This window comes from Rhinopithecus roxellana, chromosome 3, assembly GCF_007565055.1.
Source record: "Rhinopithecus roxellana isolate Shanxi Qingling chromosome 3, ASM756505v1, whole genome shotgun sequence".
In the NCBI taxonomy this organism is placed as follows: domain Eukaryota; kingdom Metazoa; phylum Chordata; class Mammalia; order Primates; family Cercopithecidae; genus Rhinopithecus; species Rhinopithecus roxellana.
This window is the reverse complement of record NC_044551.1, coordinates 127518934-127537662: the sequence shown is the minus strand read 5'-3', so window position 1 is coordinate 127537662 and position 18729 is coordinate 127518934. Positions and strand designations below refer to the sequence as shown.

General features: G+C 36.9%; 1 protein-coding gene across 1 annotated transcript in view; it reads left to right on the top strand.

The window, feature by feature from the left end:
- Nucleotides 1-18729, top strand: part of HCN1 (hyperpolarization activated cyclic nucleotide gated potassium channel 1) — a 454348-nt gene that overhangs the window by 401988 nt on the left and 33631 nt on the right. Inside the window, exon 6 of the mRNA XM_010378669.1 lies at nucleotides 3834-4074. Coding sequence (XP_010376971.1) covers nucleotides 3834-4074 — 241 coding nt within the window. The remainder of the gene's footprint in view (nucleotides 1-3833; nucleotides 4075-18729) is intronic.

Here is an 18729-nt window from a genome sequence, read left to right as displayed (position 1 = left end):
TTTTCCAAATGTCCTTGTTTTTGATTACCTTGATCATCTTGAGGAGAACTGGCCAAATATTGCATAGAATTTTCCTGAATTTGGGTTTGCTGATGGTTTTGTCATAATTAAACTGGGATTATGGGTTTGGTGCAGGAATGCCACAAAAGTAAAATGCCCTTCTGATTACATCATACCAAGTGTACATGCTACCAATATGATTTAGCACTGTTGATGTTAACATTGATCGTCTGACTTGAGGTGGAGTTTTTCATGTTTCTCTGTTGGAAAGTTGCTACTTTTCCCCTCTTTTCCTTATTGTATTCTTTGAAGGAAGTCCCCATGCTCAATGCTCAGCCCATCCTTAAGTGTTTGGTAATTATTCTCCAACTTTTTGAGGCAGGAGTGCTTATATGAATTATATGAAATTATTTTGAATTTAAAGAGAAAGTTTATGTGTTATCCCTGACTTTTTAGTAGTTTAGCCAGTCATCTAGATTTGTATGTGATCTTGGTTATGTGTTTTATACTATGTAATTCAATACTTTTTGTTGTTGTTACTCAAATTTTTCCAGCTTTGTTTGGCCATTGGTAGCTCTTTCAGTTGGCCCTTGTGTCCCTTTGAAATACCTTCATTACTGTGGGGTTTTTGTTCTGTTTCATTTTGGGGATTGGTCTTTCTGTTTGTTTTTTCATTTGTTTTTAGCATGTACATACTTTCTTATACTACAAAATGTTCCAGGAAAGAAATAATTGCATTTTTTAAAGTGCCAGCATAAACTTAATAGTCTGGAGCAACTTATTACTAAGATCAGAACCATGCATTTGCCTTCCTTAGCAAGCAACCTTTCCTCAATTTAATGCATATAGATAATACTCCTAACTCAGATCTGATATTTTGATAAAAAGAGATAATTATAACAAGTGCCACAAGTAATCTGAATGGATGTTAGAGATAGTAATTATGTGTTTTATTTACCTCAATGTGCCATAAGAAAGGGTGATTGATTAAAAATATTTTTTTAAAGTTTTGCTTCATTTTATACTTACATGATTGCTTCTATACACTAGACATCCTCAAAACGAGCAGTTTTCATGGGAGGATGAAAGACTTTTAGAATCCAAGAAGATTCTGTCTCATTACCTTTTTTCTATCATATCTTTGTTAGAATATACAGTTTTAATCAGGTAATACTCCTGGGAAGTAAAAGTTGCATGAAGGAAGAAAACATTAATAGATTTCTTCAAACAAAAATATGAAATTATTCCAGGAGTGTTATAATAAATGGAGTTCTAACAGAAACACCTGGATATGAAATGTATCATTAACAAGTTATTCATAATTGCAATTATTGCCTAAAATAAAAAATGAGAGATCAGTGAAGTGAAACATTTGCATAGTTCAAATCAAGGTACAAATATGAAGAGATTCTCTATTATTTTTGTATGAAAAATTATTTTCTCTATAATCTGAGTCATTTTCAATTTCCTACACAGTATTATTCTATGTCATTTTATATGTGAAATAATTAACTCTCAATCAACTAATCTAGCTATTTTCATGACATAACTCTGTTTTCTTTTAACTCCACATCACTTTTTATCTTCCTGTTGTTTTTGTATAGAAATATTTGGAATAGTAAAAACAAATTTTGTAATGCAGAAGACTTGTCTCTCAAGCCATTTGCTTGAGAAAGCTGAGTTTTAAGTAACCATCTCCCAACGAGAATAAAATTAGTGTTTGTGAATACTTTTTTACAACTGAAACTCCACCTTCCTCCCTTCCTTTCTCCCTCCCTTCCTTCCTTCCCTCCTTCATTCATTCATTCTTTCCCTCCCTCCTTCCTTCCTTCTTTCCTTCCTTCTTTATTCTTCCTCCTTCCCTCCCTGCCTGTTTCTTCTTTAATCCATTCCTTCTTTCCTTCCCACCTGCTCCCTCCCTTCCTCCCTTCTTTCTTTCCTTCCTCCCCTCCTTCATTTCTTCCTTCTTCACTGCTTCCTTTATATGCATACATATTTATTCAGTACTTACTACTTACTGAACATTATTATAAACCCACACTCCATGCATCAGATAAAATTATCACAAATTTCCCTAGATACAGTCAATCATGGACTCGTGTATATTTTGGCCTGAATAATGCTGCACTAAGTACCACATTTAATATCTTTCTCTTGTCTTTGCTGCTAAGTTCACTTTCTGATTATTGTTGCTTATTTGTGTATATTTTCTCATCTTCCATGAAGCTCCACTATTACAGACATTGTTATTCTTAACTAAACTCACAAAATATTGTTGAGAATGAAACACCTTCTCTTCCACAGTAGATCCAAAATGTTGTGCCTTCTGTATCAGCTGGAATTCTTTATCTATCCTGGATGGCATTAGGTCATTTGATGAAGTAAGATCATGGAAACTTTCTTTCTCAGTCTTGGAATTTATGGGTCTGTATAGCACATTTCCCCAAGGCAGAAGATAGAGTTCTCAGACTCTGTTACTACCTATGATTCTTTGTGCCTTCTTTTCACCTCTTAGCAGACATGACCAATTTCTGTGCCTCTTAAACAAAATCACAAATGCAGTCCCAACCTTTTGTGGGGGGCTTAAACAAAATCACAAATGAAGTCCCAACCTTTTGTAGGGCGACTCATTGGTAAGGAAATTTCTGAGAAGTGGTTTTGTGGCAAAATGTAGATTTCCACTGTCTATTTTGTGTCACATAACTGATTTGCATGATTAAAAATGTTTGGTTCCACATTTCTGTTTTCATCCAGAGGGATAAAAATATGTTTAATCTTCACCAGAATCCACAGAATGAAATCAAACCTACAGATCTCCTATTTAAGAACTGACTTGCTCCTGGAATAAAACAAACAAGTCAGGAAAAGGCAAATATGTCCTCTCTCTAGCCCATCACTTGCAATGGAATCCCAAGAGTCTTTAGAAAGAACGACTTCTGATTCCAGCCCAGACAGCGATTGAATTTATAATTTTAATTTTTTTTTTTTTTTTTTTTTTTTGAGATTGAGTCTCACTGTATTTTCCAGGCTGGAGTGTAGTGGTGTGATCTCTGCTCACTGCAATCTCTGCCTCCTGGGTTCAAGCACTTCTCTGCCTCAGCCCCCCGAGTAGCTGGGATTACAAGTGCCCGCCAGCATGCCCAGCTAATTTTTGTATTTTTAGTAGAGACGGGGTTTCACCATCTTGACCAGGCTGGTCTTGAACTCCTGACCTCGTGATCCACCCGCACTGACCTCCCAAAGTGCTGGGATTGCAGGCATGAACCACTGTGCCTGATGAATTTGTAATTTTAGATTAGAGTCTCCTTTGTGTAACCTTTTTCTGTACTATCCATTGTCCTCACTCTAATGTGAATGACACTAACAAAAAAAAACATCAAAATACTTTGTCTGGTAGTTGGGCCCAGACAAAATGGAGCACAGAAGCAGCAATGTCATAGCTAATAGGAAGTGATATGGCTTTCTTTCTTCATAAATAAAAGATAAAATGAAGAATAAAATATATTCACATTTTAGAAGTTTTAGCTTCATACACACAATAGTAAAGAAACGGGAAGTTTTAAAAGATGAGATTTTCATATATTGAATTAACATTTAGCGAATATTTAATATATTCTTATACTACACTAGGTTCTGGGAATACAAAAATTTCAACGTCAAAATAAAACACAATCCTGACTGTAATGTGATGTGCATTACTATAATTTATGAATTTTTGTATCTAAATTTAAATTGCAATGTTATACTATATCTATTTTTTTAATTTCAGCATGTTTTTCTTCCAGATATGATTAATATCTCTCTTAATATTTGTTTACTCTTGACATCTTTAGGAGATAGTCAACTTCAACTGTCGGAAACTGGTGGCTACAATGCCTTTATTTGCTAATGCGGATCCTAATTTTGTGACTGCCATGCTGAGCAAGTTGAGATTTGAGGTGTTTCAACCTGGAGATTATATCATACGAGAAGGAGCCGTGGGTAAAAAAATGTATTTCATTCAACATGGTGTTGCTGGTGTCATTACAAAATCCAGTAAAGAAATGAAGCTGACAGATGGCTCTTACTTTGGAGGTTAGTAAAAAAGATGCAACTAAGATAAAATCTAAGCTGCTTGAGATTTGTGTCTTTAAGAATTTTGGAGATGTCAGCATGTCACTTTGTTGGTTTTGAATGTAAACCTGTATGTGAATTCTGATAAAAGTGTGTATAACAGTGCTTTCACATTTCAGAGTCACAGGCTCAATGTGTATGATTTACTACTACATTGGTTGAGGTATTATTTCAACCTCTTTATCTAGAACCAAATATTAGGGGCTTCAGTCAAATGGAAAGTATGATTTTCTCCTACACAAAAGTTCCAGGAGGGTTGGCAGGCTTTCTCTACAACAGTTTTTTGGTGACCTAGATTCCATCCATCCACTAAAATGTTTTGTTTCATTTTTGTCATCTCCACAAGAGGAGCTGATTCTTCTCCGCCATGTTTTGATATGGCTCTTATAATGGGGCAGAAATAATAGAAGAAATGAAAAACTAACAGCTACCGTTTGATATTCCTACTGCCCAGAAATTGCAAAAATCATTGCTATTCACATATGATTGCCCAGAATTAGTATAGGATCACCTTCAAGCCTACGGAAGGCTGCAAAATGTAGCCTCTAGTTAGATGGCAATTTACCTTGCTAAAAATTTATGAAAATTGGTATTGTTTCTGTATTAGTTTGTTTGCGCACTGCTGATAAAGACGTACCTGAAACTGGGAACAAAAAGAGGTTTAATTGGACTTATAGTTTCACATAGCTGGGGAGGCCTCAGAATCATGGCAGAAGGTAAAAGGTACTTCTTACATGATGGCAGCAAGAGATAATGAGGAAAAAGCAAAAGCAGAAACCCCTGATGAACCCATCAGATCTCGTGAGACTTATTCACTATCATGAGAATAGCATGGGGAAGACCGGTCCCTGTGATTCAATTACCTCCCCCTGGGTCCCTCCCATAACATGTGGGAATTCTCAGGGTATAATTCAAGTTGAGATTTGAATGGGGACACAGCCAAACCATATTAATTTCCAATTTTTTATTAAAATTATATATATAATACATATATATGTTTCTACACATGTACAAAAAATGCCTAGAAATTGATTTACTCGGTCAAACACTATTTGATCTTATTTTTAGACTTAGACAAATAACACCCAATTGCTTCTTCGATAAGACTGCCTGTTTGCTTTGCCAATTCAGTTTTACTTTTGTCTTGTGTATTAGTCCATTTTCACACTACTATAAATACCTGAGACTGGATAATTTATAAAGAATAGATATTTAATTATCTCACAGTTCCACATAGCTGGGGGCGGGGCACCTCAGGAAACTTACAATCATGGCAGAAGGTGAAGGAGAGACAAGCAACTGCTTCACAAGCAGCAAGAGAGAGAAAGCGCAGGGGAAACTGCCACTTAAACCATCAGACCTCCTGAGAACTCCCTCACCACCATGAGAACAGCATGGGGGGACCTGCCACCATGATCCACATCCCCTCAGGTCCCTCTCTTAACATATGAGGATTACAATTCCAGAAGAAATTTGTCGGGGGTACACAGAGCCAAAACATATTATCTTGTTAATAAACAAAAGGACACACCCTAATTATTTGCATTTCTGTTTGCATTATTGCTATTTCTGGGAGGTTGAGAAATTTCTTGTTAGAGTTGCTAATTGCTTGGATTTATTTTTTTGTTCCTATTCTTTGCACATGTTTCCACTCTGTTGTTTGCCTTTGTAAATCTAATTTATAGGAATGTTCCAGATATATATTTTATATGATGTAACTATTTTCTCCTAATTTGTTGCTTGTTTCTTAATTTTGTTTATAATATCTGTCATCATTTTGATCCTCATTATTGTTGATTTAAATCTGCCTATTTTTTTCTTAGGGCATTAAAGATTTTATGTTCTGTAAGTGGGTTTTACACACTGCAAAATAATGGAAATGCTTTTTTATCTTTCCTTTTTTCTTTTTTAATGATAGGGTCTCCCTCTGTCACCTAGGCTGGAGTGCACTGGCATGATTATGGCTCACTGCAGGCTCAAGTGATTCTCCCACCTCAGCCTCCCTAGTAGCTGGGACCACAGGCATATGCCTCCATGCCCTGCTTTCCTATTTTTTTAAATTTTTTGTAGAGAGGGGGCGTCACCATGTTACCCAGGCTGGTCTCTAACTCCTGGGCTCAAACGATCTTCCTCCCTTGACCTCCCAAATCTCGGGAATTACAGGCATGGCCACCACACCTGGCTGGAATTGTTTTTCACATGTTTTTTTTTTTTTTTAATAGGAGAATTATTTTTATTTTTATTTTTTTTTTTCTTATTGTACTTTAAGTTCTAGGGTACATGTGCATAACATGCAGGTTTGTTACATATGTATACTTATGCCATGTTGGTGTGCTGCACCCATCAACTCGTCAGCACCCATCAATTCATCATTTATATCATGTATAACTCCCCAATGCAATCCCTCCCTCCTCCCCCCTCCCCCCTCCCCATGATAGGCCCCAGTGCGTGATGTTCCCCTTCCCGAGTCCAAGTGATCTCATTGTTCAGTTCCCACCTATGAGTGAGAACATGCGGTGTTTGGTTTTCTGTTCTTGTGATAGTTTGCTAAGAATGATGGTTTCCAGCTGCATCCATGTCCCTACAAAGGATGCAAACTCATCCTTTTTTATGGCTGCATAGTATTCCATGGTGTATATGTGCCACATTTTCTTAATCCAGTCTGTCACAGATGGACATTTGGGTTGATTCCAAGTCTTTGCTATTGTGAATAGTGCCGCAATAAACATACGTGTACATGTGTCTTTGTAGTAGAATAATTTATAATCCCTTGAGTATATACCCAGTACTGGGATGGCTGGGTCATATGGTACATCTAATTCTAGATCCTTGAGGAATCTAGAACAACCATACTGTTTTCCATAATGGTTGAACTAGTTTACAATCCCACCAACAGTGTAAAAGTGTTCCTATTTCTCCACATCCTCTCCAACACCTGTTGTTTCCTGACTTCTTAATGATTGCCATTCTAACTGGTGTGAGATGGTATCTCATTGTGGTTTTGATTTGCATTTCTCTGATGGCCAGTGATGATGAGCATTTTTTCATGTGTCTGTTGGCTGTATGAATATCTTTTTTTGAGAAATGTCTGTTCATATCCTTTCCCCACTTTTTGATGGGGTAGTTTGTTTTTTTCTCGTATATTTGTTTGAGTTCTTTGTAGATTCTGGATATTAGCCCTTTGTCAGATGAGTAGGTTGCAAAAATTTTCTCCCATTCTGTAGGTTGCCTGTTCACTCTGATGGTAGTTTCTTTTGCTGTGCAAAAGCTCTTTAGTTTAATTAGATCCCATTTGTCAATTTTGGTTTTTGCTGCCGTTGCTTTTGGTGTTTTAGACATGAAGTCCTTGCCCATGCCTATGTCCTGAATGGTACTACCTAGATTTTCTTCTAGGGTTTTTATGGTATTAGGTCTAACATTTAAGTCTCTAATCCATCTTGAATTAATCTTCGTATAAGGGGTAAGGAAAGGATCCAGTTTCAGCTTTCTACCTATGGCTAGCCAATTTTCCCAGCACCATTTATTAAATAGGGAATCCTTTCCCTATTTCTTGTTTCTCTCAGGTTTGTCAAAGATCAGATGGCTGTAGATGTGCGGTATAATTTCTGAGGACTCTGTTCTGTTCCATTGGTCTATAGCTCTGTTTTGGTACCAGTACCATGCTGTTTTGGTTACTGTAGCCTTGTAGTGTAGTTTGAAGTCAGGTAGCGTGACGCCTCCAGCTTTGTCCTTTTGACTTAGGATTATCTTGGCAATCCGGGCTCTTTTTTGGTTCCATATGAACTTTAAAGCAGTTTTTTCCAATTCTGTGAAGAAACTCATTGGTAGCTTGATGGGGATGGCATTGAATCTAGAAATAACCTTGGGGAGTATGGCCATTTTCACGATATTGATTCTTCCTATCCATGAGCATGGTATGTTCTTCCATTTGTTTGTGTCCTCTTTGATTTCACTGAGCAGTGGTTTGTAGTTCTCCTTGAAGAGGTCCTTTACATCCCTTGTAAGCTGGATTCCTAGGTATTTTATTCTCTTTGAAGCAATTGTGAATGGAAGTTCATTCCTGATTTGGCTCTCTGCTTGTCTGTTACTGGTGTATAAGAATGCTTGTGATTTTTGCACATTAATTTTGTATCCTGAGACTTTGCTGAAGTTGCTTATCAGCTTAAGGAGATTTTGGGCTGAGACTATGGGGTTTTCTAAATATACAATCATGTCATCTGCAAACAGGGACAATTTGACTTCTTCTTTTCCTAACTGGATACCTTTGATTTCTTTCTCTTGCCTGATTGCCCTAGCCAGAACTTCCAACACTATGTTGAATAGGAGTGGTGAGAGAGGGCATCCCTGTCTTGTGCCAGTTTTCAAAGGGAATTTTTCCAGTTTTTGCCCATTCAGTAGGATATTAGCTGTGGGTTTGTCATAAATAGCTCTTATTATTTTGAGGTACGTTCCATCAATACCGAATTTATTGAGCGTTTTTAGCATGAAGGGCTGTTGAATTTTGTCAAAAGCCTTTTCTGCATCTATTGAGACAATCATGTGGTTCTTGTCTTTGGTTCTGTTTATATGCTGGATTACGTTTATTGATTTGCGAATGTTGAACCAGCCTTGCATCCCAGGGATGAAGCCCACTTGGTCATGGTGGATAAGCTTTTTGATGTGCTGCTGAATCCGGTTTGCCAGTATTTTATTGAGAATTTTTGCATCAATGTTCATCAGGGATATTGGTCTAAAATTCTCTTTTTTTGTTGTGTCTCTGCCAGGCTTTGGTATCAGGATGATGTTGGCCTCATAAAATGAGTTAGGGAGGATTCCCTCTTTTTCTATTGATTGGAATAGTTTCAGAAGGAATGGTACCAGCTCCTCCTTGTACCTCTGGTAGACTTCAGCTGTGAATCCATCTGGTCCTGGACTTTTTTTGGTGGGTAGGCTATTAATTGTTGCCTCAATTTCAGAGCCTGCTATTGGTCTATTCAGGGATTCAACTTCTTCCTGGTTTAGCCTTGGGAGAGTGTAAGTGTCCAGGAAATTATCCATTTCTTCTAGATTTTCTAGTTGATTTGCGTAGAGGCGTTTATAGTATTCTCTGATGGTAGTTTGTATTTCTGTGGGGTCAGTGGTGATATCCCCTTTATCATTTTTTATTGCATCTATTTGATTCCTCTCTCTTTTCTTCCTTATTAGCCTTGCTAGCGGTCTGTCAATTTTGTTGATCTTTTCAAAAACCAACTCCTGGATTCATTGATTTTTTGGAGGGTTTTTTGTGTCTCTATCTCCTTCAGTTCTGCTCTGATCTTAGTTATTTCTTGCCTTCTGCTAGCTTTTGAATGTGTTTGCTCTTGCCTCTCTAGTTCTTTTAATTGTGATGTTAGAGTGTCAATTTTAGATCTTTCCTGCTTTCTCTTGTGGGCATTTAGTTCTATAAATTTCCCTCTACACACTGCTTTAAATGTGTCCCAGAGATTCTGGTATGTTGTATCTTTGTTCTCATTGGTTTCAAAGAACATCTTTATTTCCGCTTTCATTTCGTTATGTACCCAGTAGTCATTCAGGAGCAGGTTGTTCAGTTTCCATGTAGTTGAGCGGTTTTGATTGAGTTTCTTAGTCCTGAGTTCTAGTTTGATTGCACTGTGGTCTGAGAGACAGTTTGTTATAATTTCTGTTCTTTTACATTTGCTGAGGAGTGCTTTACTTCCAATTATGTGTTCAATTTTGGAATAAGTGTGATGTGGTGCTGAGAAGAATGTATATTCTGTTGATTTGGGGTGGAGAGTTCTATAGATGTCTGTTAGGTCCGCTTGGTGCAGAGATGAGTTCAATTCCTGAATATCCTTGTTAACTTTCTGTCTCGTTGATCTGTCTAATGTTGACAGCGGAGTGTTGAAGTCTCCCATTATTATTGTATGGGAGTCTAAGTCTCCTTGTAAGTCTCTAAGGACTTGCTTTATGAATCTGGGTGCTCCTGTATTGGGTGCATATATATTTAGGAGAGTTAGCTCTTCCTGTTGAATTGATCCCTTTACCATTATGTAATGGCCTTCTTTGTCTCTTTTGATCTTTGATGGTTTAAAGTTTGCTTTACCCGAGAGTAGGATTGCAACCCCTGCTTTTCTTTGTTCTCCATTTGCTTGGTAGATCTTCCTCCATCCCTTTATTTTGAGCCTATGTATGTCTCTGCATGTGAGATGGGTCTCCTGAATACAGCAGACTGATGGGTCTTGACTCTTTATCCAGTTTGCCAGTCTGTGTCTTTTCATTGGAGCATTTAGTCCATTAACATTTAAGGTTAATATTGTTATATGTGAACTTGATCCTGCCATTATGATATTAACTGGTTATTTTGCTCGTTAGTTGATGCAGTTTCTTCCTAGCCTCGATGGTCTTTACATTTTGGCATGGTTTTGCAATGGCTGGTACCGGTTGTTCCTTTCCATGTTTAGGGCTTCCTTCAGGGTCTCTTGTAAGGCAGGCCTGGTGGTGACAAAATCTCTAAGCATTTGCTTATCTGTAAAGGATTTTATTTCTCCTTCACTTATGAAACTTAGTTTGGCTGGATATGAAATTCTGGGTTTAAAATTCTTTTCTTTAAGAACGTTGAATATTGGCCCCCACTCTCTTCTGGCTTGTAGAGTTTCTGCCGAGAGATCTGCTGTTAGTCTGATGGGCTTCCCTTTGTGGGTAACCCGACCTTTCTCTCTGGCTGCCCTTCAGATTTTTTCCTTCATTTCAACTTTGGTGAATCTGGCAATTATGTGTCTTGGAGTTGCTCTTCTGGAGGAGTATCTTTGTGGCGTTCTCTGTATTTCCTGAATTTGAATGTTGGCCTGCCCTACTAGGTTGGGGAAGTTCTCCTGGATGATATCCTGAAGAGTGTTTTCCAACTTGGTTCCATTTTCCCCCTCACTTTCAGGCACCCCAATCAGACGTAGATTTGGTCTTTTTACGTAATCCCATACTTCTTGCAGGCTTTGCTCATTTCTTTTTCTTCTTTTTTCTTTTGGTTTCTCTTCTCGCTTCATTTCATTCACTTGATCCTCAATCGCTGATACTCTTTCTTCCAGTTGATCGAGTCGGTTACTGAAGCTTGTGCATTTTTCACGTATTTCTCGTGTCATGGTTTTCATCTCTGTCATTTCGTTTGTGATCTTCTCTGCATTAATTAGTCTAGCTGTCAATTCTTCCACTCTTTTTTCAAGATTTTTAGTTTCTTTGCGCTGGGTACGTAATTCCTCCTTTAGCTCTGATAAATTTGATGGACTGAAGCCTTCTTCTCTCCTCTCGTCCAAGTCATTCTCTGACCAGCTTTGATCCGTTGCTGGCGATGGGCTGCGCTCCTTTGCAGGGGGAGATGCGCTCTTTTTTTTTTGAATTTCCAGCTTTTCTGCCCTGCTTCTTCCCCATCTTTGTGGTTTTATCTGTCTCTGGTCTTTGATGGTGGTGACGTACTGATGGGGTTTTGGTATAGGTGTCCTTCCTGTTTGATAGTTTTCCTTCTGACAGTCAGAAGGACTGTCTGTTGGTCTGTTGGAGATTGCTTGAGGTCCACTCCAGACCCTGTTTGCCTGGGTATCAGCAGCAGTGGTTGCCGAAGATAGAATATTGCTGAACAGCGAGTGTACCTGTCTGATTCTTCCTTTGGAAGTTTCCTCTCAGGGGTGTACTCCACCCTGTGAGGTGTGGGGTGTCAGACTGCCCCTAGTGGGGGATGTCTCCCAGCTAGGCTACTCAGGGGTCAGGGACCCACCTGAGCAGGCAGTCTGTCCGTTCTCAGATCTCAACCTCCGCGTTGGGAGATCCACGGCTCTCCCCAAAGCTGTCAGACAGAGTCGTTCGCGTCTGCACCGGCTCCTGCTACTTCCCCTGTTGGTCTTCAGCTGTGCGCTGTCCCCAGAGGTGGAGACTACAGAGACAGGCAGGCTTCCTTGAGCTGCTGTGAGCTCCACCCAGTTCGAGCTTCCCAGCGGCTTTGTTTACCTACTTAAGCCTCAGCAATGGCGGGCGCCCCTCCCCCAGCCTCGCTGCTGCCTTGCGGATAGATCGCGGCAGACTGCTGTGTTAGCAGTGAGGGAGGCTTCGTGGGCGTGGGACCCTCCCAGCCAGGTATGGGATATATTCTCCTGGAATGCCTGTATGCTTACAGCGCAGTATTGGGGTGGGAGTTACCTGATTTTCCAGGTGTTGTGTGTCTCAGTTCCCCTGGCTAGGAAAACGGATCCCCTTCCCCCTTGCACTTCCAGGTGAGGCGATGCCTCGCCCTGCTTCAGCTCTCGCTGGTCAGGCTGCAGCAGCTGACCAGCACCGATTGTCTGGCACTCCCTAGTGAGATGACCCCAGTACCTCAGTTGAAAATGCAGAAATCACCGGTCTTCTGTGTCGCTCGCGCTGGGAGTTGGAGACTGGAGCTGTTCCTATTCGGCCATCTTGCTCCGCCCCCCCTTTTTCACATTTTTATGTATTTTATTTAGTTTTACTACATTTTTTCAGGACTACTTTGTTAATATAATTTATTATAATATATTATTATACATATTTTTGTTTTAGTATTAATTTAAAGTGTAATTAATACATTTTTGTTTTAGTATTAACCCATCCAAAGTATATTTGTGAGTATAATGTGAAATATTCTGTATTATCCCCATTTGTTCTCCCAAAGAGACAATTTTTCCAAAATCATTGATGAAGGAGTGATTCCTTAATAATATGCTGACTTTAAGAAATGTTCCTCATTTACAGCTAAGATATATTTATTAGGAAAATTTTTGAATTTTGGTAAGTGCATTTTTTAACTTATCAAAATAACCATGAGGTTATAACCCATTAATCTATTATGACTGAGTGAAACATATTAACTCAAAATAATTAACTTCTTTAAATTCCTGCTCACCAATTAAAGACAATTTTGAAGTTCCATTTTGAAGCTTTCCATTTCTTCCCACTCTTCTTTCTTGTTAAAATGATTCTGTGTTGTCTCATTGTCCTCTTAGCCTTTTGTGCAGGTTATTTTAAGAAAAATGCCGATTAGGAAAAACTATGAATCTAACAGGATCTGCTTTAGAAAGTACAGAGGATTAATGTTTGAATGAAGGGAAAAAAGAAAGAGAGTATTGAAGTTAGATGGGATAAGAAATGAAAGTATACAGTTGATCTTGAAAAACGTGGAGATTAGGTATACCAACCCCTACTCTGTCAAAAATCTGCATATAGTTTTTGACTCTGCAAAATCTTGACTAATAGTAGCCTACTGTTGGCTGGAAGCCTTACAAATAATATAAATAGTTGATTAAAACATATTTTGTATGCTGTATATATTTGATACTGTATTCTTACAATTAAGTTATCTAAAGAATATAAAATATTTAAAAATTAATAAGGAAGAGAAAATATATTTACTATTCATCATAATAAATAGATCATCATAATAAATGGATCATCATCAAGGTCTTCATCCTCATCATTTTTATGTTGAGTCGGATGAGGAGGAGAAGGAAGAGAAGGGTTTACTTTTACTCTCTTGCGGTGGCAGAGGCAGAAGAAAATCCACCTGTAAATGGACTTGCGTAGTTCAAACCTGTGTTAAGTAGTGAACTGTGTATGTATAGGTCAGGTTTGGGGATAAATTTGTAGGAGGAAAAGTCTTTGAGTCAATTTCTGGGGATTTGATGAATATGTAGCAGAAACATTTGAAAAGAATTTTTTGAAGTGTTATTATGCACAAAGACGGGATTTGTGAAGTCGACATATGTTTTGTGAATTCAAAGGAGCTTTTAAATACCTTACAGTTAATTTGGTAATATGACTAAGGTTTTATACAAAGACTGGAATATGTTCCTCCCTGGATTTATTTGGGTTAAACTATTAGTACAGTGAATCACATCAATGAATATCCTTATGTTAAACCATAAGATCATTTCTGAGATTAAAACTATTTTTTCTTGATGTATTATTTCTTTAACATAGTGTAGCCTCTCTGTCCATGAGTGAGATTGGTCTACATATAATGTTGTTTTTATTGGGGTCATTTTTGTGATCTATTAGATGACTTAGGATATCAGGTTATGCTCACTTCTTAGAAAAAATAATGAAACTTTTTCAAAAAGTATTCTCTGTTTTAGAGAAGTTTAAACAATCTAGGCATTACCTGTTATTTGAAAATTTGATAGGCTTCACAAATAAAGCCACTTGCATTTGATTCCTTGTATTTTATGGTTATTAAAATACTCAGGTTTTCTATTTCTTTAAGAGTAATCATTCGGTTCATCTAATTCAATTGTTCATAATACTGAGTACACATTACTATCTCCTGGGAAGCTTTAAAAAAATTTGATGCCAATGCCAAAAAAACTACTCTGTATTTTCTCATATAATTGAGTGGAGTTGAAATCCAATCACCAGTATGTTGACAAAAATCCTCAGATGATTCAAAAGAATTTTTAAATTAAAAATAGATACTTACAGAGACAGAGAGTGAGAGACATGAAGATATTGATATAGATATATGGTTCCCTTTTTACTTTTAAACTTTTATTTCCTTTTTATTACAGGGGGTTTATATTTACAAAATTATTGCAAAGATCATACAGATAATTCCAATGTAAACACCTTGCATTACTTTGGTATGTTGGTCAAAACTAATGAACTAACATTGATTCACTGTTAAAATACTTAATAAAGTGCATTTTTCATTAAAATTTTTCCAATCTTTACCCAATGTCCTTTTTCTGTTCAGAATCCGATACATAATACCACCTGACATTTAGCAGTAATGTCTTCTTTGGCTACTTTTTATCATTAAAATTTCTTAGAATTTCCTTCTTCTTGAGTAATTTGAAGCACTGGTTAAGGTATCTTGTAGAATGCCCCTCAATTGGGATTTGTCTGATGCTTTTCTCAAGATTAGATTGGAGTAATTGTTTCGGGGAAGAAAAACAAGACTTAAAATACCATTCTCATCACATCATATTGAGAGTGCATACTATGAATATATCTTATTGCTGTTGATGTTAACCTTAATCATCTAACTTGAGTTAGGATTTGTAAGTCATCTCCATTGTAAAGTTAATTTTTCTTCCCCTCTCATTCTAGTCACCACGCACAGCCCACAAGTAAGGAGTGGGGAGTATTGTTCCACTTCCTTAAAGGCCAAGTATGACATAAATAACTTGAAATCATTCTGAACAGGAAATTTACCTATTCCTTTTCATTATTTATTGATTTATACAATCCTTTTTGTATCAGTGTGGACACTTGGATATTTATTTTATAATTTGGGTTATAATCCAGTACTACTTTATTAATTCTGTTGCTCAGATTGTTTCATCTTTGGCTATTGGAATCTCTTTCAATTAGCCCCTGTGTCCCTTTGTCCTTATTATTGTGGGTAAACTTTTCTTATTCCCTGTCACCACAGTATGCTCCTAGCTCATCCTGAATAGTTCCTATCAGTCTAAAATTATTCATTTCTTCAAGGAGCCTTGGATTCTATAATTGGAGAATGGTAATTGAAATAAAGATCTGGAAAGCCCTGAGTTGGTGCAGGGTATCACATAGTGAGGGAGCTGAGAGTGCTCATGTGGAAGACCAAGTTCTTCTTTCTCTTTTTATAAAGCTACCAGTTATCTCTGATTATAAATCATTTATACATCAACCCATTAATCCATGAATGGATTGATCAGTTTATAAAGGCAGAGCCCTCATGATCCAGTCAACTCGTAAAGACTTCACCTCTCAATACTGCCATATTGGGTATTAAATTTCAAGGAGTTTTGAAGGTGACACATATTCAAACCATAGTAACATCTTTTCCCTAATCTTGATTTTGGGAGAAAGCATCCACCTATTACCATTAAGTATGATGCTAATTGAACAGTTTTTTTTTTTTTTTCTTTTTTTAGATGTTCTTAATCATATTGGGAAAGTTATCCTTTATTCCAACTTTTCTAAGAGGTTTTTTTTTTTTTTTTTTTTTTTTTTATCATGAATGAATGTTGGGTATTGTCAAATGTGTGTTTTTCTATGCCAAGTCTGTGATCATATGTTTTTTTCTTCTCTAGCCTGTCAATGTGGTGAAATGTTTTGATTGATTTTAATTTTAAGTGTTGAACCAGCCTTGCATGCCTAATATAACTTTTATTTCATCAAAATGTGTAAAATGTATTGGATTTGATTTGCTAATATTTTGGTCATGATTTTGTCTCTGTCTTTTTAAGATATAATATTCTGTGCATTTTTATTCATGTAATGTGCTTTCTGATTTTTGTATTTGGCTGATTCTCACTTCATAGAATAGATTAGAAGGTGCTCCTTCTTCTTCTATTTTCTGCAAAAGATTGTGGAGAATTGATATCATTTCTTCCTTAAAATTTTGGTAGAATTTACTAGTGACAACTTTTGGGCCTGGTGATTTATTTTTTGCAAGGTCATAGAATAATTTATCCAATTCCTTGTGGATATAAAGTTATTTAGGTTATACGGTTCTCATGTGAATTTTGTTAGTTTGTACTTTCCAGGAATTGCTCCACTGCATCTACTGAGTTCTTTGTAGTATGCTTTGATCGTTCTTTTAGTGTCCCCAAGATCAATAGTGATGACCCCTTTTCATTTTTGATGTTCATAATGTTTACTTTCTTTTTTCTTAGTCAGTCTTCCTAGAAAATCTTAAAAAATATATTTTCCAAGAGCTACAGTTGCATTTCATTGATTTTCTCTATTGTTTCCTGTTTTCATTTTTATTGATTTCTATCATAATTTTCATAGTATTCTTAGTTTTTGGGCTTTGAGCTTAAATTGCATTCCTTAGTCTATTTTGCTAAGATGGAAGCTTAGAATATTGATTTTTCAATCTTTCTTCTGTTCTAATATATTTGTTTAATACTATGTAGTATAAATTCCTGTCTAAGAACTTCATTTTCTACCTCCTGCAAACTTGGTGTCATATTTTAATTTTCGTTTTTTTTTTTTTTAAATATTATCTGAGACTTTTTCCTTGTCCCATATGGTTTTTAAGTGTGTTAAATATATAGGGATTTTCTGTCTTTCTGTTATTGGTTTCTCGTTTAGTTCATTGTGACCTGAAAATTTACCTTGTATGATTCTCATTATTTTCTGTTTGCTGAGATGTGTTTTATGGCCCTAAATCTTGATAAATGTTCCATGTAAAATGAGAAAAATAATATTCTTCCATTGTTATTTATTTAACCAAACTCACTTGAGTAGGAAATTATGTAAAATACTATTTTGTTTCCATTCAGAGCTTTTAGCCTCATTCATATTTTCACTATGATGACATGGGGTGGCTATTGGTGGACCTCAGGGGTACCAGAAGCACAAATCTTTTATGGGCAGTTTATGGAAAAAAATAAGTTTACATTACTTTCAATATCAACATGCAGTTTTAGACATCAAAGAAGATAATGCAAGGCAGTCAAAATCTAATAGCATGTACTTATTTAATAAGCTACACATATTATACAATCCCTACCTATTTCATTATCTAATATGAAATCTTGAGATCAATAATGCCAAATTTTATATTATACTAGTTTTATATTTGTATAAGTTGAGCATGACAAGTTCATAGTATTGTTAAGCAGAAGAACCTGAGGTAGGCTGAGGAATGCTCTTCTTCCTCTTCTAATATGTCTAACTAAACAAACATAATCAGTTCACAAAACATTAAACCTCAATAAAATAGAGGGCAGAATAGTAAACTAAGGAGACTTATTTAAAGAAAGAGCAAATGCAAACGTTTTGAATTCTATGCATAACTTGATTTATGTCTACAATAATGAAGGAGTATGTTTCTAGACCCGTATAATTTTTTTTTTTTTTTTTTTTTTTTTTTTTTTTTTTTTTTTTTTTTTTTTTTTTTTTTTGAGACGGAGTCTCGCTCTGTCCCCCAGGCTGGAGTGCAGTGGCTGGATCTCGGCTCACTGAAAGCTCCGCCTCCTGGGTTCCCGCCATTCTCCTGCCTCAGCCTCCCGAGTAGCTGGGACCACAGGCGCCTGCCACCTCGCCCGGCTAGTTTTTTGTATTTTTTAGTAGAGACGGGGTTTCACCGGGTTAGCCAGGATGGTCTCGATCTCCTGACCTTGTGATCCACCCATCTCGGCCTCCCAAAGTGCTGGGATTATAGGCTTGAGCCACCGCGCCCGGCCGATCAGTATAATTTTTTAACTACAGAAAATTTGTTTTACTTTTTGGTGAGGCATGTGGCTCATGCACCACCATATCCTGTATTCTTAGCAGAGGTCTTAGGTAGTGTTGTAGCAGAAAAAGTATGAGGAAATGAACCAAAAATGAGTGTGAGACACATTCATAAGGCCTGGGGATAGAGCAGTGAGCAAAAAATACCATGCCACTTGTACTCATGGAACTTATATTTTAATGGGTGGTTATATTTTACAAAGAATAATTTAATAAAGAAACCTGGGAATTACTAAAAATATTAAGCCACATTAAAAAATGGTGACAGCCATATTGGAATTACAGTCCAGGCATGTGGATTACCTGGGAGTCCTAGGCTTCCCATTGAGAGTGATGGTGAATGGGCATAAAGAGCTCGAGGAAATTTGTCTACATAGCTTGGGCCAGATGGATGGCGAGTAAGTGTTGGGGTTG